Raw genomic sequence first — 23,401 nt, forward strand, 5'->3', positions numbered from 1 at the left:
CGCTGCTCTCCAGAAGTGCCGAGTGTTTCTCAGTACGTGTTTCACGCTAGCTGCCCATTAATTGGCCAGCCAGCGTGTTTCAGGCCCATGTCATACTTCTCCTCCCCTTCTGTAAAGTAGAGCTCTCCATAAAAATTTGTTCAAAACTTATATACTGCTCCCATATATGGGATGAATCTTCTTCCACCTGTCTCAGACTCTTGCATAGAAGAAAAAGCTTGTTATCTATCGGGCTATCCTTACGTCACTTCCAAACTTTAATTACCCTCTCTGTTTCTTAACCTTATTGTCTGTCATTTTATTGATACAACTACGATGCTTCCATTCTATTTTTCTGGTTTAACCCCAAATAAATCATAATGAATGTTCCTCCTCCTTCCATTCTCTCTTCATTCGCACCCCATATTCATTGCATTGAAACAAAACTTATTGCATTGTTTCCCAGACTAACTCATTCTTTCTCAGATCCTCAAACCAGGAGGATTTCTTAGTGCTACAGTAATTTTCTCCTGTTGCAATATTTTGAAACCTAAGGTTGATGTAATCAAGAGTGGGAAAGAGGTCAATCAAGAAGTGTTAGTCCTGAGGCTTTGACGCTTTACTTAGGTTCCTTAATTTAAGAAATTTTTACATAATTAAGGGGTTGTTTCTTTAATGTCATAGGAAGTCATGCTATAGTGCTGATTAAAATCAGGCACTAACTTTGGTTTTAACAGTGACAGTACTTAATGGTGCAAAATTTGCAGTGATATGGGATTGAAATAATGCCATTGCATTCACTGAAGTTGGAAACATTGGAAGGAATTGATGTGAGAAAGCGTTATGAGAAGAGCGCCTTACAGAAGATGCATTTGGAATTCAGTGTAAATGTTCCTGTGGACAAAGGATGCAGACCTTCTTCTCTTCACTGCACTATCCCTCTCGCCACCGCACTCCCTGTCCATAATTCCATTATTGTTCAAGATTACACTATTGTTCCAAGATATTTGTCTGTTACTATTCATAATGTGAACTCATTTTATGTTGGACTGGGGAGTTATTTTTCTTTTAACTCCCCATTGATTGTTGAAAGCCACACACCTCGTTTGTCCAAATGGGTAGGCGTGTGGCTAGACCTCCATCAGTGCTGCGTTGGTGCAGCAACTGGATTGTGCATAAGACTAGCCTGCTCCCTTCTCCTCTGTCCTGTTGGGGACCTTCATAGTTTTGCCTTTGTTCAATTTGATTTCTTTATCACTGGCCATAGTAAATAAACAAGGCCAGTACCTTGGTTACCGTTAGCTGTTTCTGCAATCATCTGGAAACTATATTACAGTCTCAGTTGCAAAAGGGACACTTCAGCTATGTTATGCCTTAGAAATATTTCTGGACACCTTTCTGCTCAGACGTCTTTGTCACAATTTTGAATCCTTTGGTCACTTTTTCCATGTAAGGTCTTGACCTGAGCTATGTTAAGATGTGTTTTCTTTAGTAAAACCTTGCCTAAAAGAGTGTGGATTTTCAAGGCAGCCAGATACTTTATGGATAAAGGAGTTGGGATGTTGTTTCCCTGAGACCCAAACAATGGGGAGGTAATTCATCGGTAGCGTTTGATTATCCAGATAGATACTCTGCAATAGCTTGGTTCTGAAAAACTTCTGTTGCCATAGAGGATGGTTTTTAAAATTCAAAATAAATGCATTAAATGAGAATCAAGATATAAAATGCTACAAAGGGAGTAAACTGGTGTCTGGAGAAATTATACCTTTAAATTGAGATAGGCACTTCACCAAAACCAGCTTTTGTTTTATTTTTGTAGTAGTACACAAACAGAATTTTTCTACTGACTATTAAATGTCTCTCATTGGGATTGGTGTTGTATCTGTTTTACCTATAGTGGAGGGTTAGAGCAATTTATGAACCAAACAATGGTATTGTGCCTTATGCCTCTTGGTCAACCTTCAGGAAAATCAGAGCAACACGTGTAACAAGATACAGGATCCAGTCCATATCACAAGAGACCTTCATTGTTGCACTTCCAGATCTTGCTACCATATGGCACAAAATAGGAAGCAATTGACAAGATCACTTATGGGAGCGACTAACCAAGTATATACTTGTGGCGCACCTGAATTCCTGGTTCTTGGCTAATTTGACATTTCAGCTACAGACAGACTGAAAGCTGTCTTTAAAATTTATTGCATTGGCATATCTATTTATATGGAGAAATATTCCATGTAGTTGATAGCCTGTGAATACATGTTGATCTAATTTAGTTATGAGCGATGTAGTTCTCCAATGGCTTTTGTTTCAGCATACCTTCAAGATGTTGAATGAAATATCTGAGACTGACTATTTCAGAAGCCAGTCAGAGGAGTTTAAAGCCAACAGAGGGACTGAACTAGATATGACTCCATGTCAGCATTTAACCATGTAAGAAATGAATGATTTTGATTTGAGTTTATGGTGAAACGCAGCACAGGCAGAAGCATCTTTGTTGGCTTTAATGCCTGGTGTATGGGAGCAGTAACAGGCAGTAATCATGCTGTCACCACCTTGTGTTCAACTTTTACTGAGAATTGAAGAAATCAGAAAGATCATCAATGTTGTCAGAGTGTTTGAAAATGCTGAGGTTAGGAAAATGAAATGAAATGTTGTCATTTAACAGCCAGAGGATTTGAATACAGGAGCAGGGACGTCTTGCTGCAATTGTACAGGGCCTTGGTGAGACCACACCTGGAATATTGTGTGCAGTTTTGGTCTCCTTATCTGAGGAAGGATGCACTTGCTATAGAGGGAATGCACTGATTCCTGGGATGGCGGGACTGACATATGAGGAGAGATTGAGTCGATTAGGATTATGTTCGCTGGAGTTCAGAAGAATGAGGGGGGATCTCATAGAAACCTATAAAATTCTAACAGGACTAGATAGGGTAGATTCAGGAAGGAAGTTCCCGATGTTGGGGGAGTCCAGAACTGGGGGTCACAGTCTGAGGATATGGGGTAGACCATTTGGGACTGAGATGAGGAGAAATTTCTTCACCCAGAGAGTGGTGAGCCCGTGGAATTCATTACCACAGAAAGTAGTTGAGACCAAAACATTGTATGTTTTCAAGAAGGAGTTAGATATAGCTGTTGGGGCAAAAGGGATCAAAGAGTATGGGGAGAAAGCGGGAGCAGGCTGTTGAGTTGGATGATCAGCCATGATCATAATGAATGGCAGAGCAGGCTCAAAGGGCCAAATGGCCTACTCCTGCTCCTAGTTTCTATGTTTCTATGACATTTGGCACAAACAAGGGTTCCATGATTATAACACAGGCAGAAAGCAAAAGTACACATCATTGTCATAAAAAATACATACAGTTATCTTCATTCCAAGGATATTCCTCCCATATATCTTCATAGTCGTATATTTCATCAGGTTTGGGCTCTTTAGGTTGCACTGAAAAATACAGAATCCATTTTATGCTGAATTAATCTATATTTGTCACAGCCAGGATTACACTGCTGGATCAAAGGTGATATACTCCAGTTCCATTCAATGCTGTTTATAGCTCTACAATTTGTACTGAGAATAGGACTGTTACATTTTCTTCTTATAGGCAATGGACACCTCTCCATTCAGTTCTGAATGTTTGAGTTTACTAACTGCAAAGTAAAATTGCTGTGTGAATAAACTAGGAGAGGCTCACTTCATAGAAATGAGACAACTGAAGGTTGAAAATCCGAAATAAAAAGAGAAAATGTTGGAAAAGCAAAGCAGGTGATTCAGCGTCTGGAAGAAAAATAACACTATTTGGATGGAGACCCTTCAGTGTGATGTACTGATGGAAGATCCCACCAAAATGTTAATTTGCTATTTCTCTTTCCGTTGCTGACTGACCAACTGTGTATGTTCAGAATTTTCAGTTTTTATTTTAGTCATTCTCCTTAGTTAACCAGATTCTTTATTCACCATGACTTTTAAATCATTTATATTAAATAACCTCTTGTAAGGCTCTGCTCCATTTAAGGTTACTGTTTGCTGGAAGCTTTTGGTGCATTGTCACACTTGCAGTATTTATGCCAAGGTGGGCAACAGCAAATCAGAAGCCTGTTGACTTCTATGGAAATAAAAATTAGGAAATGTGTAGAATAAGCTGCTGATTGACCATCATCCATTTCATGCTATCAAGCAAAATCAAAACTACTTCCATTGAGTAAGGATGCTGAGTAATTTTGATTTTGTGGTTCTTTTGTGCATTGTTTTGGAATTGTGAATGCCAAAGGCAAGTGGAAGACTGCAAACTCACTTCGTGTAGGATCTTTACCACAATCCTACTTTCATCTTATCAACATAGCCTAGGAATTCAGGTGTCAGATATGAAAGATCAGTGTGTAAACTCATTACTTTTAGTCCTTCTTTGACTGCAGTATCGAAGTTGCTATATTCTATTGTGCCAATTTCCCAGCTCAGCAGAGTGAGATGGAACTTGTCTGATTGACAGATGTAGTAAAGTATATCCAACGAGAAGATCAGGGTGAAGCATTTTCAGTTAGCAGATTAATATGATCTGGTCCAGATAGTGGGATTTCTTTGGCAGTCTTCAATCAGCTGTGCAACTGCAGTGTTATGAAGTGTATATAGCGCGTATGGTCACTGAAGCAGTGTCAGAACTGATAGACACACAGGAGGTTACTTACATTCTCCATATTCATCTGGTTCAACTTCTTCAATCTCCAACTCAAACTCTAGCTCCTTCTCAAGTGTTGGATCATGTGGTTTCTTTGGTTTTCTCTCTGGTCTGCTCCACCCGTCTGTAACAAAAAGCAGAATTTGGTTCAAAGGGGGCCTTCGCTTTCCATTTGTCACATGCTGATTTTCAAAGCTTATGGAAAAAAATCATAGCTGTTACTCAGCTAAATAAAAGAAACCACATTACACTTAACCAGGGCAACATTAGTTACATTAAAAGATAGACTAGAAATTAAGTATGGAGTATTTCAAATGTAAGAATCTTTGAATTTCCCCAGTGGGGCTATATTAGACTCCACTATTTCACAGGGGAATGATGACATACTAATATTCTAATATGAGAACTCATTGCTTTGGATAAGCAGTGGACAAAAAGGTATTTTATTTGGGATTTCCTCAACTAGCAAATTAGTTGAGAACATCAGCCTTTTCTCAGTTAGCCTCGTAGCTAATTAGGGGATCTTACTCTGTGATTAGGAGCTCTTGTGGTGCATTGGGTCACGTCCCTGAGCTCCATTTCAAGTTCCAACCCTGGACTTCATGGCCAAGGAAGGTGTGTTCACAGCATGGCCAAATATATTGACTATCAACCTACAAATACTTCCAACACACATCAATGGCAGGCAGTAGCAGCAGGAGAGATTCTTGGTCAGCCATGTGGCGGAAAGAACGTTGGAGCCTCTACCATCACTATACATACCTCCAGACTACAAACTGCGTGTAAAATGTGCAAGTTTGCACAGCAACCTGGACTACTTGAGTGAACTATAATATACCATCACCTCTGTGGTTAACATCAGGAGCAAAAGGATTGGTTTGTTATGAATCAGAAGGTTATGGGCTCATGTCCCACTCCAGAGGCTGGAGCACAAAATCTATGCTGACACAAGATTGAAAAGCATGGGTGTTCTTCTGTTGTCCTGCCCAACATTTATCTTTCAACCAACACCTGAAACAGACAGTTTGGTCATTATTTCATTGTTATTTGTGGGAGCTTGCTGTGTGCAAATTGGTTATTATGTTTCTTAAATGCCATCAGTAACTAAACTTGAAAAGTACTTAAGAGCACTTTGGAAGGACAGGTTGTGAAATGCGCAACGTGAACACAAATCTTTCTCTTGAAATGTTGCTATATGTGGACATTCCTTCTGAATTTAGTACTCAATCCTTAGTTGTACAGTACTTCAATATATTCCTATTTTCATAGAGTCTTAGAATTTAGAGCACAGAAAGGAGGTCATTTGACTCCTCACAACTGTGCCAGTAGACTGGATCACTCTCCCTGAAGCCCATTTCCCTCCTCTATCATTTCTTTTTCAAGTATTTAACCAATTCCTTTCAAATGATGTTAGAATCATAGATGTTTACAGCACAGAAGGGGGCCATTTGGCCCATCATGTCCATGTTGGTCAACAAAGATCTGACTACACTAATCCCATTTTCCAGTGTTTGGCCCATAGCCCTGGAGGCTATGGCAACACAAGTGAATATCTAAATACTTGTTAAATGTTACAAGAGTTTCTGACTCAACCACCCTTTCATGCAGTGAGTTCCAGACTCCCACCACCCTCTGGGTGAAAAACTTTCTCCTCAACTCCCCTCTTAGTCTTCTACCTCTTAACTTAAATCTATGCCCTCTGGTTATTGACCCTTCTACTAATGGAAAAAGTACCTTCCTATCCACCCTATCTGTTTCCCTCATAATCTTATAGACCTCTATCAGGTCTCCTCTCAACCTTCGCTGCTCCAAGGAAAACAACCTCAGCCTATCCAATCTTTCCTCATAGCTCAGACACTCCAGCCCAGGCAGCATCCTGGTAAATCTCTTCTACAGCCTCTCCAGTGCAGTCACATCCTTCCTATAATGTGGTGACCAGAACTGCACATAGAACTCATGTTGTGGCCTAACCAGCATTTTTATACAGTTCCAGCATAACCTTCCTGCCCTTGTATTCTATGCCTCGGCTAATAAAGGCAAGTACCCCTTCTTAACCACCTTATCTACCTGCTCTGCTACGTTCAGGGATCTGGATATGCACACCAAGGTCCCTCTGATCTTCAGCACTTTCCAGGGTCCTACCATTCAGAGTGTAATCCCTTGCCTTGTTAGTCTTCCCCAAGTGCATTACCTCACACTTTTCCAGGTTGAATTTCATTTGCCACTGATCTGCCCACCTGACCAGTCCATTGACATCCTCCTGCAGTTTACGGCTATCCTCCTCACTATTTACCACCCAACCAATTTTAGTCATCCGCAAACTTCTTGATCTTACCCACTACATTTAAGTCCAAATCATTTATGTACACCACAAACAGCAAGGGCCCCAGCACTGAGCCCTGTGGAACCTTATTGGAAATGGACTTCCAGTCACAAAGACATCCCTCTACTAACCCTTTGTTTCCTGCTTCTCAGTCAATTTTGGATCCAATGTGCCACTTTGCATTGGACCCCATGGGCTCTGACTTTTTTGACCAGTCTGCCATGAGGAACCTTAACAAAAGCCTTGCTAAAGTCCATGTGGACCACATCAAATGCATTACCCTCATCAACAGTCCTGGTTACCTCCTCAAAAAATTTGATCAAATTTGTCAAACACGATCTTCCCTTAACAAATCCATGATGACTATCCCTGATTAATCCGTGTCTCTCCAAGTGCAGATACATTCTGTCCCTCAGAATTCTTTCTAGTAACTTTCCCACCACTGAGGTTAGACTGACTGGCCTGTAATTTCCTGGTCCATCCCTTCCTCCCTTTTTTAATAATGGGACAACGTTAGCAGTCCTCCAGTCCTCTGGCTTCTCACTTGTGGCCAGAGAGGATTTGAAAATTACTGCCTGGGCCCCTGATATCTCTTGCCTTGCCTCCCTCAATAGCTTGGGTTACATCTCATCCGGGCCTGCAGATTTATCTACTTTTAAGGCCGCTAAACCCACTAGTACATCCTTTGTCTCTATGTTAATTTCCTCTATTATTTCACAGTCCTCCACCCTGATATCTATACCTGCGTCATCCTTTTCCATTGTTAAGACCGACGCGAAGTGGTCATTGAGGACTGCACCCATTTCTTCCAGCTCCACACACAGATCATATCTATGGTCCCTAATTGGCCCTACACTTTCCCTCGTTATTCTCTTGCTCTTTATATACTTAAAAAACCCCATAAGCTTTTCTTTTTTCCTTAATCCTAACCTTTATGTCCCTTGACATCCAGGGATCTCCGGACTTGGTCCCCCCTTTGTCTTTACAGGAACATATTTGCCCTGTACTCTTGCTATTTCCTCCTTGAATACCTCCCATTGCTGCGTCACAGTTTTATCTGCAAGTAGCTGCTCCCAGTCCACTTGGGCCAAATCGTATCTGATCTTAGTAAAATTAGCCTTTCCCCAGTTTAGAACTTTTATTCCTGGCCCAACCTTATCCTTTTCCATAACTATCCTAAATATAACTGAGTTTTGGTCACTATCTCCAAAATGCCCCCCTACTGACACGCCTTCCACTTGCCTGGGCTCATTTCCGAATATTAGGTCCAGAACTGCCCCCTCCCTTGTTGGGCTTTCTACGTACTGGCTAAAAAAATTCTCCTGGGTACAATTTAAGAATTTTGCTCCCTCTCTACCTTGCACACTAAAACTATCCCAGTTAATATTTGGATAGTTAAAATCCCCTACTATTACTGCCCTATTATTCTTACACTTCTCTGAAATTTGATTACATATTTGATCCTCTGTCTCTCCCTGACTGTTTGGGGGCCTATAGTACACACCCAACAGCATGTTTGCCCCATTTGCATTTTTACTTCTGCCCATATGGCCTCATTTGATGATCCTTCCAGGATATCATCCCTCCTCACTGCTATAATTGATTCCTTGATCAATATTGCGACACCCCCCCCTCTTCTATCCCCCTCTCTGTCTCGTCTGAATACTCCATAGCCAGAATTGTTGAGCTGCCACTCCTGCCCTTTTAGCCAAGTTCCAGTCATATCTATGATATCATACTCCCACGTGTTATGGCCTCTGTCTCAATTCTTGAGAATGCTCCATTCTTCCAGTGATTATCCTCAGCCTATGCTCTTTTGTTCCTGATTCTCTAACCAATGAAAACTTTCACTGTTTAGCCCCTATAACGGTTCATAATTTGGAAAGCTTTTTAAAAATCTCTCTTAACCATTTCTGTTTCAGTAGAAAATGTCTCAGTTGTTCTGGCTCTTCTTTATAACTACTTCCTATGTTTTCATATTTAAAAATCTAAACATTTAGTTTCAGTTAAAATATTTATACTGTATCCACTAATTTTCTGAGAACCAAGAATAAATATACACATCAAGCAAGACTTTGAAGCTGGAATGAGCTGCAGAGGCTATGTCTCTTAAATTTCTTTGAAATACTGCCTCTGTTGATCAAAAGATGGCTACCCTCAAACTGTTAAAGACCAATAATGTTATTTTTTTAAGTATCTGATTTTGGAACACAAAGGATGATTCATCCTGTAGGAGGTTTTCTGGAACTTGTATACCAGTGCTGGCTGATGTTCAGACACTATAAATGAGACTGTTTTTGCAAAATCACTTCCTGCTATTTTTTTTCTTGGATTTTGATTAACCCCTCCGATGAAAGCTCTGATCTCAAGGAGACACTATGTCCACTCAACAATGAGTTAATGTTACACTTGACTTGTATCCAGTGTCATTAGACTAACTACTAATGAGTACAGAAGTTTCCATTTCGTAGCTCTGCACTTTCTTTGCTTTTCCAGGGGAAAAAAAATGTTTTAAACACACATTCGTCCAGGTCTTCATCTATTCCATAATCATAATTCTCTCCATACGACTCAGTTGGAATTTCTGTAGGTTCAGCTGTAAAAGGAAGAAAGAAACATCAGAATTGAATACTTCACATCCAAGAATGGAATTAACTGAAGTACACGGAGCACAGCAAGATGAAGAGGGCCTGAAACTCACCAAGAAATTTCAGAAATAGTCTCACACAGCACAGAAAATGGCTATTCAGCCCTTCATGTCTGTGCCAACACTTAGAAAGAACTATTGAATTAGTCCCACTCCTCTCTCTTCTCCCATAGACGTGCAAAATTTTCCATTTCAATAATGTACTTTATAAGCTAGATCCTAGAATGCAGAGGGCTCCAATTGCCAAAATGATGATAAGTATATTCCTTTGAGCTCATGCCTGTCGTCAGCTTGAATTTATTGTTAATTTCTTCCTACGAATGCTTTAATTTCAGCTCTGCTTCTGCCTTTGGAGAGTAATATTGAGTTGCAGAGTCACATCACATCTTGTGTGCATTTCATAATGGTTCTCATTCAATCGGGGATGAAATTCATATACGGGTAGTAGTGAGGCGACTGCCCATTTGTACCCCTTCCAATTTTCCATTCCACTGGAATCAGATTTATAATGGCGACTGATTTACTGCCATCTGTTTTGTTCTCGTGCCAAAGTTGAATTTAACCCTCTTTTCTTTTCAATGCCCTAATTCAGTGGTTCTCATACGTTTTTGCTTCAAGGACCCCTTTTCAAATGAGTAAGTAATCACACCCCCATTCTCAATTAATAATACAATGAATTACTCACAATATGGAAGTGCTGCATGTAAACAGAGTTTTGATAATACTTTTAAGTAAACAGACATTTCCTTACAGATATTTTTTACTTGCAGATTACATACAGATATAGCAATCTTCATGCTGTTCTCAATATTCTTTCATGCAGGCTGCCCTCCTCTGTGAAATAGTCAGGCCACTCTCTGTTGCACATGTGGCAGCCACACTCCACTCCCGTCTGTTGACTCACACCCAAGCCTGTCTCTGGCCGCTCACATAAGCATTTCTACATTATTTTGCAAACTTCAGTTTGAGAATCTTTGCCCTAATTAATTAGATGTACAATGTTTGTAGTATCTCATTTCTCGTTAGTTTTCTCCCATTCTCTAGCTATCTTTCTATAACCGCGCCATGTTTCTCAGTGATAACTACTGGACGAAAGGGAAGGACTAAGAAAAAGGTGAAGCTCAACGCAAACTGGAGGAACAGCACCTCATCTTCAGTTTAGGCACTTTACAGCCTTCCGGACTTAACACTGAGTTCAACAACTTCGGATCATGAACTCTCTCCTCCGTCCTCACCCCTTGTTGATCCCCTTTTTCGAAATATTTATTTTAAAATTTTTATATATTTTTTCCCACCTATTTTTATTATTATTTTTAAAATTTATTTCCATTTATTGTTTTATCCCCACCTTTTAGACCATTTTGATCTTTTCTCCCACACTGTCCCCTCCACCCACCCCACCCCCACTAGGGTCATCTGTCATTTGCTCATCCTGCTTTCTACTCTTAATGTCACCATCAGCACCTTCTTTAGCCAGTATCACCACCATCAACACCCCTTCAACCTTTTGTTTATGACATCTTTAGCAATCTCTCCTTTGCCTCCACCTATTGCTGGCCTACTATCCAGCTTCATCTGTCCCACCCCCCTTCACCGGTATATATTTCACCTCATTTTTCCTCTCTTTAGTTCTGAAGAAGAGTCATACAGACTTGAAACGTGAACTCTGTTTTTCTCTCCACTGATGCTGTCAGGCCTGTTGAGTTTTTCCAGCAATTTTTGTTTTTGTCTAAGAAAAAGGTCTTTTGGTTCATCAAAGCACACTTGTAATGAGAGGGTGGGATGGCTCAGCTTTCTGATATTGCCACACATAATCATTCGATCAATTCCTTCTCTCCGATGGATAAGTGAGGGAAGAGAAGCTGAGGACCCTGTGCTCTTAGCATTGTGATGAATGGACACCCTGCTCCTATTCCACCTAAGGTACTTAGAACGTTAGAGTATTGTGGTGCCTGACTCCAGCTGAAAGACTCCATCCACAGGTGTCCAGCTGATATTCTCTCAATCATCTTGTTCTGAATAATAGGAACAATGTAATGAACCTACCTATTTTCTCCTCTTCAGTAATTTCCTTTTCCTCAGTGTCATATTCAACAAAAGGATATGCACTGAATGGCTTGGTTGGGGCTTCAGTTGGCCACAGGTCATAATCAACTGGGAAAAGAAAAGCAGATTTTAGTTGTTTTCCCCTAAGTTCTGCCTTCACATTACAGAGATCATTCATTTACATGGTAGTACTCAGGAATTCCAATCTCTCAGGTCCCCAGGCAAACAACAAGATTCAGGCAAGACTTGAATTGACCTTTATATTCTCTGATGTCATGTGCCTAATAACTCGTATCTTAAACCGGTAAATACTGGCCCATCTGTTTCCTTCCCACTAGGAGTCTCCAGGGTTTCCTCCTTTCCCTTTTAGAATGTCAACTTCAGGTCTTTCTGTGAGTTCTCAGTCTGGTTGCTACATCTGCATTCAATTGACTTCCTTTAATATATGGAACAACCCAAAGGATTACATAAAGGGAGCTGGAACCTGTTCAGATCTGAATTTAAATAGATCTTTCCAATGATGTTTTGTTTCCTTTTCCCCATTGGTAATGGTGAGGGGGTGAGGCATTCATTCCAATTTGAAATGGGACCATGAGATATTGGAACTCTCAGTATGAACACTGTTAGAGAGGGTGCCTTTCAGAAACCTGAAAAATAGTAACATTGATTCTATTTCACATGTGCGATCTGATGCAAAGAGCAAAATGCACGAACTGACAAACATCTGAGCTAAGTGTTGGAACATTGTCATTGGGTAATTCTTCAGTGCAGATTCATTACATTTGGTATTTTCTGAAAATTACACTTTTGTATGTCATTCTCTTACACTGAGAGAGTTAACCCTGAGGCTGCCAGCAACTTCAGTGAATTCTAGCTGCTCCAGCCTGGCCATTTTTAAAAAAAGACTTTCACCTTACATGCAGTGACGCTGAAACAAGATACTGTGCGAAGAAACGGAAATGTCAGCAATATCGCTATAATGCTAACCCTACAAAGAACAGTCAAAGAGCTGAGCTCCCCACCGAAAGCTCGGTTGTGCACTCCACTCTGTGGATGGTAATATAAGGACAGGCTCAGACTCAGTGGCAATTTCTCTTACTGTCATATAATCTGTCTGCATTCACTGCTGGAATTTTCCCTGAATTGCACAAAATGCAGAGGCAGGCATGAAAAAATTCATTTTTCCCACCAGCTGCAAGGCGGGTTTTGGCGTGTGCTTCCTGCCTCATTAATTATGCAGCCACTGGAAACACGCTGTGTTGCTGGTGGGCGGCCTGTAAATCGCCCGCCACACCATTACCTCACAGTTGCTCACTCTGGGTGCCATATCTAAACTGCAGCCGTGCACACAATTCTCAATGCTTGCAGCCCAGGACTGCTCCAGTGAAGACATGAACCTCGAAAGCTAAGAAGAATTCTGTCACCGGAATGCCTTTTAGAGGCCCACTGTGATATCCTCTACCTTGCCCTGGCAACAGAAGGCCCAAAAATCTCACCACTCCGGCCTGAGAGGCAGTGGCAGTGGTGGTCAGTGCCAACACTGCACAGAAGAGGTTGGCCATCTAATGCACAAAGAATATGCATGACCTCATCCGTGCCGTCAGTGTAAGGCAACCATCTTATCACTCACACACACTCCGTAAAGTGAAGGGGTCATCAACAGTGCTATCAAGCAGCACTTGCTTAGCAATAACCTGCTCACTGATGCTCAGTTTGGATTCCACCAGTGCTACTCAGCTCCTGACCTCATTACAGCCTTGGTTCAAACATGGACAAAAGAACTGAACTCTAGAGGTGAGGTGAGAGTGACTGCACTTGACACCAAGGTAGCATTTGACGGAGTGTGGCATCAAGGAGCCCTAGCAAAACTGGAGTCAGTAGGATCAGGTGGAAAACTCTCCACTGGTTGGATTCATACCCTAGCACAAAGGAAGATGGTTGTGATTGTAGAAGGTCAATCATCTCAGTTCCAGAACATCACTGCAGTAGTTCCTCAGGGTAGTGTCCTCTGCCCAACCATCTTCAGCTGCTTCATCAATAACCTTCCTTCCATCATAAGATCAGAAGTGGGGACATTCACTGATTGCACAATGTTCAGCACTATTTGCGAATCCTCAGATACTGGAGCAGTCCATGTCCAAATGCAGCAAGACCTGGGCAATATCCAGGCTTGGGCTGACAAGTGGCAAGTAACACTCGTGCCACACAAGTGCCAGGCAATGACCATCTCCAACAAGAGAGAATCTGACCATTGCCCCTTGGTATTCAATGGCATTACCATCGTTGAATCCCCCATTATCAACATCCTGGGGGTTACCATTGAGCAGAAACTGAACTGGACGAGCCATATAAATACTGTGGCTACCAAGATCAGGTCAGAAGCAAGGAATTCTGTGGCGAGTAATTCACCTTCTAACTCCCCAAAGCCTGTCCACCATCTACAAGCCAAAAGTCAGGAATGTGATGGAATACTCCCCACTTACCTGGATGAGTGCAACTCCCACAACACTCAAGAAGCTTAACACATCTAGGATAAAGCAGCCCGCTTGATTGGCACCCCATCTACAAATAGTCATTCCCTCCACCACCAGTGCACAGTAGCAGCAGTATGTACTATCTACAAAGATGCACTGCAGGAACTCACCAAGTATCCTTAGACAGTACATTCCAAATGCACGACCACTACCATCTGGAAGGACAAGGGCAGCAGACATGTGGCAACATCACCAATTGGAAGTTCCCCTCCAAACCACTCACCATCCTGACTTGGAAATATATTGTCATTCCTTCACTGTTGCTGGGTCAGAATTCTGGAACACCTTCCCTAACAGCACTGTGAGTGTATCTACACCACATGGATTGCAGCGGTTCAAGAAGGCAGCTCACCACCGCCTCCTCAAGGGCAATTAGGGATGATCAAATATATGCTGGCCTAGCCAGTGACACCCACATTCTGTGAATGAATAAAAAAAAACTTACAAGGCCATCACACATTACTGGCACCTCACTCATTGCCAACTCAAGGGATATCACCACTCACTCTTTCACACACACCCTCACATCTCCATCTGGTCTCATCTCCTCCGGAGACTGCCTCCTCAGCCCTCACCATCTTGAGGCCACTTGCACAGATCAACATGTGCCCCGACACATGCCCTAGGAAACCCCCACTTCCCCAAGCAAGCCCTAGTCCTGCAGCCGTTGAAAAGCCACCCCTGCCTTACCGCTGGTTTGGTAGGTAGAGACCTGCCCATGAGCCTCCCTAAAAGTGATTTGGTGCTGACTGCGAAGCCTGGCACTGATGACTGTAAGTGCTGCCCGAAGCAAGGTAGGTAAATGAACCTTGAAGCCCCGAGCGAAGTGCAGGTCGCCAGGTGCACATCACGTATGTATCATTGTGAAACATGTCGGCATGCAATCACGCCAACGTGAGCTCATGATCCAGCATGGGGGGATGATTCCGGCGAGCAAGGCTAATAATGAGATGCTAATAGTTTTGATCCACCCTTTCCCTTTGTCTCGGTGTGACAAAGTTACCAGGTCAGAGACTGTTCCCTGCTCTCAAAAGTAGCACAAAAGGAGTCAAAAGTATTTTTATCGCATGTTGACGTGTGCAGACATGAAGAGCTGAAGAGCCGTGCAGACATGAGGAGCTGAAGAGCCATCTTCAATGGTGTGCTATTCTATGATCCTATCAATGAGTTGGTTTGCACCAGAGCAAGTTTGACTTCAGCAGAAAGGGAGTGGCAAACACAAAGAGTTTAGAATTTTTGGCTAAAAGCTGGGGGTTCGACTTATGCACAAAATGAAAAATAAATGGTCTTTTAAGGCCAAAAGTTGACTTTTATACAAGATCGATGTTCCTGATGTGCGGTGGCAGGAAACACGGCCTGCCATTGACAGGTGGAGTGGATGATTACAAACTGGTTACGATTACGTGAAACCGATTTTTGTGATCCCCCGATATTTTCTGCTCCCGCCCGCTATGATGCCCACCACAAACGGAAGCGGAAAACCCTGGCTACTGTCTTGGCCATGTGGGGCAGGTACTAATAAGTGCCAACAAGTAGAATTGTACCCCACCAAATGCCAATATATCATACATATACTTGAGTAATGTTGATCTCATGTAAAAATCGACTTTTGGCCATAAAAGACCATTCACTTTTCATATGTTTTGTGTATAAGCCGAACCCCCAGCTTTTAGCCAAAAATTCCAAACTCTTTGTGCTTACCACTCCCTTGCCGCTGAAGTCAAACTCGCTCTGGTGCAAACCAACTCACTGGTAGAATCATAGAATAGCACACCATTGAAGATGGCTCTTCAGCTCCTCATGTCTGCACAAGTCAACATGTGATAAAAATACCTTTGATTCCTTTTGTGCTTCTTTTGAGGGCAGGGAACAGTATCTGGCCTGGCAACTTTGTGATATTGAGACGATGGGAGAGGGTGGATTTCAGCCCCTCGAAAATATTACTCGTGCGGAAGGCAACCCCCTACTTTTTGGCTAAAAATTTAGTCTTAGAAACTTGACTTTTACTCAAGTATATATGGTTACTCTGCAGGGGTGGAAGGGATGTAAAGAGCCAAAAAATTATGCTGCGGAGACATTAACATCACTTTAAATAAAAAGTGGTCCTATTTCTGCTTTTTCCATTCCCTTCTACTTATGTGTATTTCGTAAGCATTGAAAATCTGTTGATTGACAAGGTTGTACCAAAGAAATGATTGATTCAGCCTTTGATCTGATTTATCAGCAGCAAACAGAGGAGCACGATCACTGGCTTGGTAGGTCAAACCAACAATATCAAGGGACTAATACGACAGATTTCAGAACAGCTGTATTTTACTGGCCGCAGCCTAGGACTGGCCACTTGCTTTCCTTTTGTCTTGTGACAGTAAGCACAGGAATTTTGTTTGGCAACATTAGGGTTAGTGCTGGACCTGTACTGAATCTACAAGTAACTACCCCAGTTGTAAACACTGTGCTTCATTTGATCCTGATTATACTTACATATTTCCAGGCCTGTGACAATTTCTTCCAGCATTTCTGTGACAGGCTCAGTTGGAACTTCTGTAAATCAGAAATAACGAAAAATTGAAAAAAAAAACACATTTATACTCTTTTTCCACCTTAAATTTAAAACTAAAAGGGCAGTCATTCACATAGATTTGTAGAATTATATATCACAGAGGTTATTTGGCTCTTTGTGTCTGTTTCTCACCTGAAGAAACCACTGAGGCACTTTGAGCTCAAGTGTTTGGTGCCAACAGTACCAAGGAAACGTGATAATTACTGAGCCTCACAGCTAAAACTCTCACCTTATATCGGGCATAAATTCTTTTCCCCCTTTGTCAGCAGCGGTTTACTTTGAATAAAAACAAAGCCTGCAAGTTCTTTTGCTGGCACAGCAAGAATCAAAGTATCATCACCATCTCTTTTGCTTATTAAAGTTCAGTTCTGTTAAGAATGCAGAAAGACATACCATAGGGAGGAAGCTTAATTCACAAGACATTTTTTTTATCTCCATATTTTTCACTTTGTTTTTTCACAAGAGGAAAAGCTAAAGAGCAGATCTTTCTTGATTGGTCATTGCCAGATCTTCAGAAGTTTACAATACCATAGCACAGAGGGAGGCCACTCGGCCCATTTTGTTTGTGTCTCTGAACAATAACAATAAATTTCATTTATTAGGCTCCGTTAACATAATGAAATGTTCCAAGGTACTTCACATGAGTTATTGAACAAAATTTGGCACTGAGCCATATAAGGAGATAGTATAGCAGATAACAGAAGTTTAGTCAAAGAGGTTGATATAAAAGAATGTCTTAAAGGAGGAAAGTGAGCGAAAGAAGCAGAGATTTTAGGGAGAGATTTCCAAAACTCAGGACCTGGGTTGCCAATGGTGATGCAATTAAAATCAGGGATGCACAAGAATTAAGATCTAAATTAATTTAAAGGGACTTTCATTGTGCAGTATTTCTCATTTACATCAAATATAGCAAAAGTATTACTCATTACAAAATAGGTCAGGACTTCAGTTTTCTGGCCTGATAACAACAGGGAACAATCTTATGGAGGTTGGAGCTGCAAGGATTTTAATCATGGAATTGTAGAGTTCATATTCATAGTTTGTACAGCAAGATGAGATTCTAACCTGAACCATTTTGTCGTGGCGCGGTATTAAGTAAAGGTGAGGTGTTTTAGTATAGGGAGAGAGTCAAGTAAAGATGAGTCGATACTGCACAAGCAGCTTTATGTAAAGGGAAGCTGTCTCTGTACTCCTTCAAAAATTATGTTCCTTTATAAATCTCTACTCCTTCATCTATTGTGCTCTTTTGTGTTCCTTTATCAATTTCTGTTCCTTTATAAATCTGTGTTCCTTTCTAAATTTGTCTATGGGCAGAATTTTCCGTGCCCGCTGGTAGCGGGCATGATAGGTAGCGTGCACGGACAATATGGCCTAATCGGTTTCACGACGGCAGGAAGGCAGGTCGGGATTGTCCGCTCAGCCCACCAATGGCGGGCCGTGTTTCCCGCCAATGGTCTTTGGGGAGCTCATTGTAATACATCATTAAAAATTATATCATGAAACGGCATCCTGCCAGGCTCTTGGACCGGGAAAGCCTGTTGACATATTTCACAGCAGCATACAGGCGACATGCACTTGGAAGCCTTCACTTTGGGGGAACAGGAGGTGAGTGAACAGCATCGTTCTGCAAAGCTCGCCAGGGTCGCCTGTTGCTTTGCAGGCTTCAGGGGTGCTGGGGCGGGGGGAGGGAGGATGGGGTGCAGGGTGAAGTGCCGCCCTGCCACTGAGGCAACTGTTATCAAAGGGGGGGTGTCCAGGGGCAACTGCTGCCCAACCTTGGAGGTGACTATTGTCATGGGGCAGGGGGGATGTGGTGTCCAGGGGCAACTGCTGCCCAGCCACCAGAGGCCACTGTTGTCGGGAGGGTGGTGGGGGTGGGGGCAACTGCTGCCCTGGTGTTGGACCCCACGCACAAGAAATTGAGGTGGGGGCAGGGTAGGTGAGGGAAGTGGCCACGTAGCAGGGACACCTGTATAAATTGACCATTCCTCTGCAACTGAGACAGTTCAGGGGCAGCCACAGTCATAGGGGTCAGGCTCCTAGGCTGTCTGCCCATGCATGCAATGGGGTGGCACCAAAGTGCCACCAAGTGCTCCAGACCTTACCCTGCCCCACCCCCTCCCCCAGTACAGACTGTGAATCCACGACCGCTTTACTGGACTGTGGAGCTGTTGGGCTGCACATGTTATACATTCTCCTTGCCAATGCTGGCCATGTATCAGTCACTGCTGAAGGCACTTACAGCCCCTTGCAATCTCAGCATTCTGGTTACGAGCAGTCTCCCCCTGTTGCAGGCTGACAGGGCAGCCATGCAGCACACTCATCTGTGGCCATCTGGGGGGTGGCCAGCACTCTCTGGGAAGCATTAAGGGGCCATCACACAGGGCCAGGAAAGGTACTAAGTACACTCATGCTAACCACTCTCCCTTTGCAGGAAGACTACATCAGGAGCATGGATCCTGGTGACCTAGCTGTATGCCTAATGGCCTACAGAGACCAGAGAAGATGGAGGAGAGAGTGACTGAGGCTCCTGGCTGCGCAAAGGCAGGAGCAGCAACCTCGGGAAGAAGGGGCAGCTGGGGCTCCCGCGCACAGTGACCCGGAGGAGCAACAGCGAGCCGTGGCTGGTCGGTGCTTAGCGACACCCAGGGTCTATGGACGCCACCTGTCATTCCTGCAGACGACAGAGAACCAGTGTTGCTGATGACTGAAAATGTTTAGAGACCTGGTCGCTCACATTTGCCACTTACTGCAGGACTTGGCACCAAGGGGACATGGAGGGCATCCACTGCCAGTGGCTGTGAAAGTGACCGTGGTGCTCAATTTTTATGCCAGTGGCTCCTTTCAGGGCTCCACAGGTGACCTCTGTGGGATATCTCAAGCCGCCATCCACAAATGCATCCACGAGGTCACAGATGCCATCTTCTCAAGGGCACACAACTTTGTGCATTTCGCCTTGGACTGTAACAGCCAGGATGCAAGGGCCATTGGATTCTCCCGGATCTCGGGATTCCCATAGGTGCAGGGTGCGATTGACTGTACCCATGTGGCACTCAGTTCTCCGTCACTACACACGGTGGACTACATTAACCGCAAGGGATTCCACTCACTGACTGTGCAACTGGCGTGCAGGGTCCAGGGTCCACAGAAGCTGCAGGGGTGGCTCCTCCGGCACAAGGGTGATGCGCAGAGGCCTTGGCTGATGGCAACTATGCGTTGGCCTCAGACAGCAGCAGAGCGACAGTAAAATGAGGCTCATGTTGCAGCTCGCAACTTGGTGGACTAGACCATCGAGATGCTGAAGATGAGGTCTGGTGGAGCCCTGCAATGCCAGTTGCGCAAATAACACATCACACGCCTCCTGATTCATTCAAGAGGGTGTTGGATTAGTTGTGTCTAATGGTACAGGCAAACTTTCTACATGCATTACTCTATGCTTGCTCTAGAGCGTCACTGAAGCATCAGGATTAGGGCTGGAGTAGATAGTGCATGCTCCTTCCAAGAAACTTGTAAAACACAAAAAAGTATTTTCAACCTTAAACCCAAAAGAACATTCCCGAATTCCCTAAGTAACATTGATTATGGAGGAGCTGCATGTCTCCTCCAATGAAGAGGACGCCAATGGGGATGAGGCTGAGGAGGTACTCGGAGGCGACGACGATGGGGATGAGGCCCTCACATTGGCTAACCGAGGCAGGTGCACTCAGCACGCCCTCATGGCTGCTAGATTCATGGAGGATGATGACAACTTGCAGTGAGGTGACCCCATAGATCCTCACATCGCATTTGTAAACGTTTGACTCCAGTCTGGCTTATGGCAGCGTGAATACCCTCTGTGAGAATGCTCCTGTCATGCATTTGCAGTGCAGGCCCTAATAGTCGCTCGGTTGCAGGAGGATGATGACAACATGCAGTGAGGACACTCCATAAGTCTTCACATAGCCTCTGAGAATGTCTGACTCCTGTCTTGTCGAGGGCAGCTCACTTGCGCTCTGTGATCAGGGTATAGAGACGCAGCCATGAAACTTTAGAAGCATCTGATGCTTTGTCCACCTTCAGCACCTGAGCCCTTCAGGAGCTGGAGCACAGCATCAGTGGTCACAGATGCTGAAGAGATTGGGGCCAGGCCCTCCTTAAAGGCGCTGAGAGCACATCGAGAGAATGAGAGAACTCTGTGGCGCCTGCCCACTACATTCTGGCAGCAGTGACAAGCACTGCCAAGGTGCAGGCATCAGTAATGTTCCCAGGAAGTGTGAGGCCGGGCCATCACTTTGGTCCGAAGGCTGCACAGAGCGCAGGGAAGAGGCCCTGGACTGAGACACCTGCCTTTGTCTTGTGCAGAAAGGTTTAACATCTGAGTGACAAGAACACTGCTCATCAGAACAAGGAGCCATAGGCAGGAAGACATTCTTGGGAGTTTATTGACAATATTGAACAGAATGTACAAGTGATTAACACCCATGCCCAGGCTTTGCAACTAATTTTCCTTAACTTTCCTAACCCTGCCGCTACGTCTTGTTGCTCCCCGGACATCCACAGTGGAGGTGGAGGCAGCCTGCTGGCTGCAACACCCTGTCTGTGATGACTTTGGTGGGTGTCCTCTGGAGGGCTGAGACTTGGAGGGTCCCAGCCTGCTTTCGGGGTCATGCTGTGTGGCAGTGGCACCCTCCTTGGCCTGTGGAGCTGCAGCTGCTGAGGTCACAGGAAGAGAGGAGTTAGATGGGCCAGACACTCTCAGCGTCACCTGGATAGATGGGTCCGGAGTGTGCACCTGTTGATCCTCCTCCCTATGTGTGCCCGGGGGCCCCAGGTTGACTCCTTGGGGAGCAGGGGTAGTTGGAGTGAGATCGAGCTGCCTGGCACCCCTCTCACATACACACTGTTGGAGGCCAACTATGGCAGCAGTGATGGAGTTGAGCCCGCGCAGCAGTGCAGGAGCAAAGTCCTAGACCAAGGTCTCCATGGCAGCCAGCACCCTACCAGTATTGACCTTGGTGCATTGGCATGCTGGCACTATCACCTCAGCCTGAAAGTAGATGGACTCCTCCATCATGCCTTACAATCTGAGGAGTGCAGTGGACATTCCTTCCTGATATTCCCGAGCTTGCCTTTGCAGCTCCAGCAACTGTGACATGACTGAGTCCAGAGGTTTGTCATCTGACTCATACTCAGCAACGTTCTGGCGTCTAGCAGTCCTCTGAGTGCCAGACACCTGGGAAGTCCCTGCCGCCGCCTGGTGTGGATCAGACAGTGCGATGTGCTCACCAGATTGAGATTCTGGGGCTACTCTAAAGCTAGATCCCACTGAGGTGTGCATCTCTGCACTGGTAGAGGGTGTGGGTGAGTGCTGTGACAAAACTTCAGGGAGGGGGCCTCCAGATTCCTCTCTAGAAGTTTCTTCGGGGCTTGGTTGGAGGCCCAGGGTCATGGATCTATTGGCTGTTTGGCAGATGTGCCTGCGAAAGCAAGGAGAGATGCTTAGTGCATGGCAGTGGCCTGTGAAATAGAACACATCACTCATGGCATGGTTGTCTGATGGATGTTGCACTGCTGGATCCTCACTTGGTAGAGCAGCGCTGACCTCACCGTCAGCACAGGACCGGTCCATATTGTGGCCAGCCAGCTGGATGGCTCTGTTTTCAAAGTCCATGAGGACCTTGATTTCGGGCATTCCGCCACCAGTCTGCAACCTCTCTCTCTTGTTGTGTGCCAGCTTGTCCTGCATGGATAGAGATGGAGAAAGAGTAAACAAGATGCCTGCCAGGCCAAATGAGAAGTATGCCTGGCCTGTGTGGTCTTTTTTCCTTTGCTGGCCATGATTCCATGCCAGCAGTGGTGAGCTGGAAGCAATGAGCGCTGTGCTTGTGGCTTGACTTTACACACGGCGCCCGGCATGTTGCGGTGGAGGGTTGATGGCCAGCAGGCGAATGAGACCACGCCTGCTGTGGAAATGGTGTGTTTCCCAGGAGTGCATCAATAATGAGGCGGATTTGGGATGATACGGCGTGAAAACCCACCATTGCGGCCAGCGGGTAAAACGTCGCTTTACTCGTCCATTACCGCAATTAGTGCAAATCTGAAAAATTCCGCCCTATATATGTAGCGCAGTCTATACTGTAATTAGTCCTGAACTAAAGTTTGTGCTTTTTACTTCAAAGCTTACCAGAAATTGTAACTATCTTGAGGAGTTGTGCTCCCTGCATGAACTATTATGAACAAAATTATAAAACATCTGATGCTAATCAAAAAACCCATGATATCCTGAGATATATTCCCTCATTTCCAGTGCTGTGTCCAGCCCACTTCTCTCTCATCCATGCACATGTTTCTGTGATTTCTACCACGTTTGAAGACTGTTCCACACCTCACATTTCAGTTGTGAGTGCTCTTTCAGAGTCTGAGCAACCCACCATCTGTGACTCCTGAAATGCTCATGATCCCATTTCAACGTTTCTAATCTCATATAAACAAACAGTTCAATTTGAATTGTACGTGCATTCAATGAACTTTGGTATATAGAACTGTATCTGAATACAGTTGAGAAATATTAAATCTTTGGAAATCTGAAGTAGATTAGTTTTGAGAGTGATTCTCAGCTTATGTGCGTTTATCGGAATGCTGTACACAAGGGGTGATTTC

The 23,401-nt window shown here is 44.0% G+C and overlaps 1 protein-coding gene across 2 annotated transcripts in view; it reads right to left on the reverse strand.

Moving 5' to 3' along the window:
- Positions 1 to 23,401, reverse strand: part of LOC144694871 (inactive carboxypeptidase-like protein X2) — a 65,480-nt gene that overhangs the window by 36,362 nt on the left and 5,717 nt on the right. For both annotated transcript variants that reach the window (XM_078565533.1, XM_078565532.1), the window contains 5 exons: positions 16,684 to 16,743; positions 11,669 to 11,776; positions 9,497 to 9,571; positions 4,663 to 4,776; positions 3,341 to 3,421 (listed from right to left, as the gene is read on the reverse strand). In XM_078565533.1, the coding sequence (XP_078421659.1) occupies positions 3,341 to 3,421; positions 4,663 to 4,776; positions 9,497 to 9,571; positions 11,669 to 11,776; positions 16,684 to 16,743 (438 nt within the window). The remainder of the gene's footprint in view (positions 1 to 3,340; positions 3,422 to 4,662; positions 4,777 to 9,496; positions 9,572 to 11,668; positions 11,777 to 16,683; positions 16,744 to 23,401) is intronic.

This window comes from Cetorhinus maximus, chromosome 20 (genome assembly GCF_964194155.1).
Source record: "Cetorhinus maximus chromosome 20, sCetMax3.hap1.1, whole genome shotgun sequence".
Classification (NCBI taxonomy): domain Eukaryota; kingdom Metazoa; phylum Chordata; class Chondrichthyes; order Lamniformes; family Cetorhinidae; genus Cetorhinus; species Cetorhinus maximus.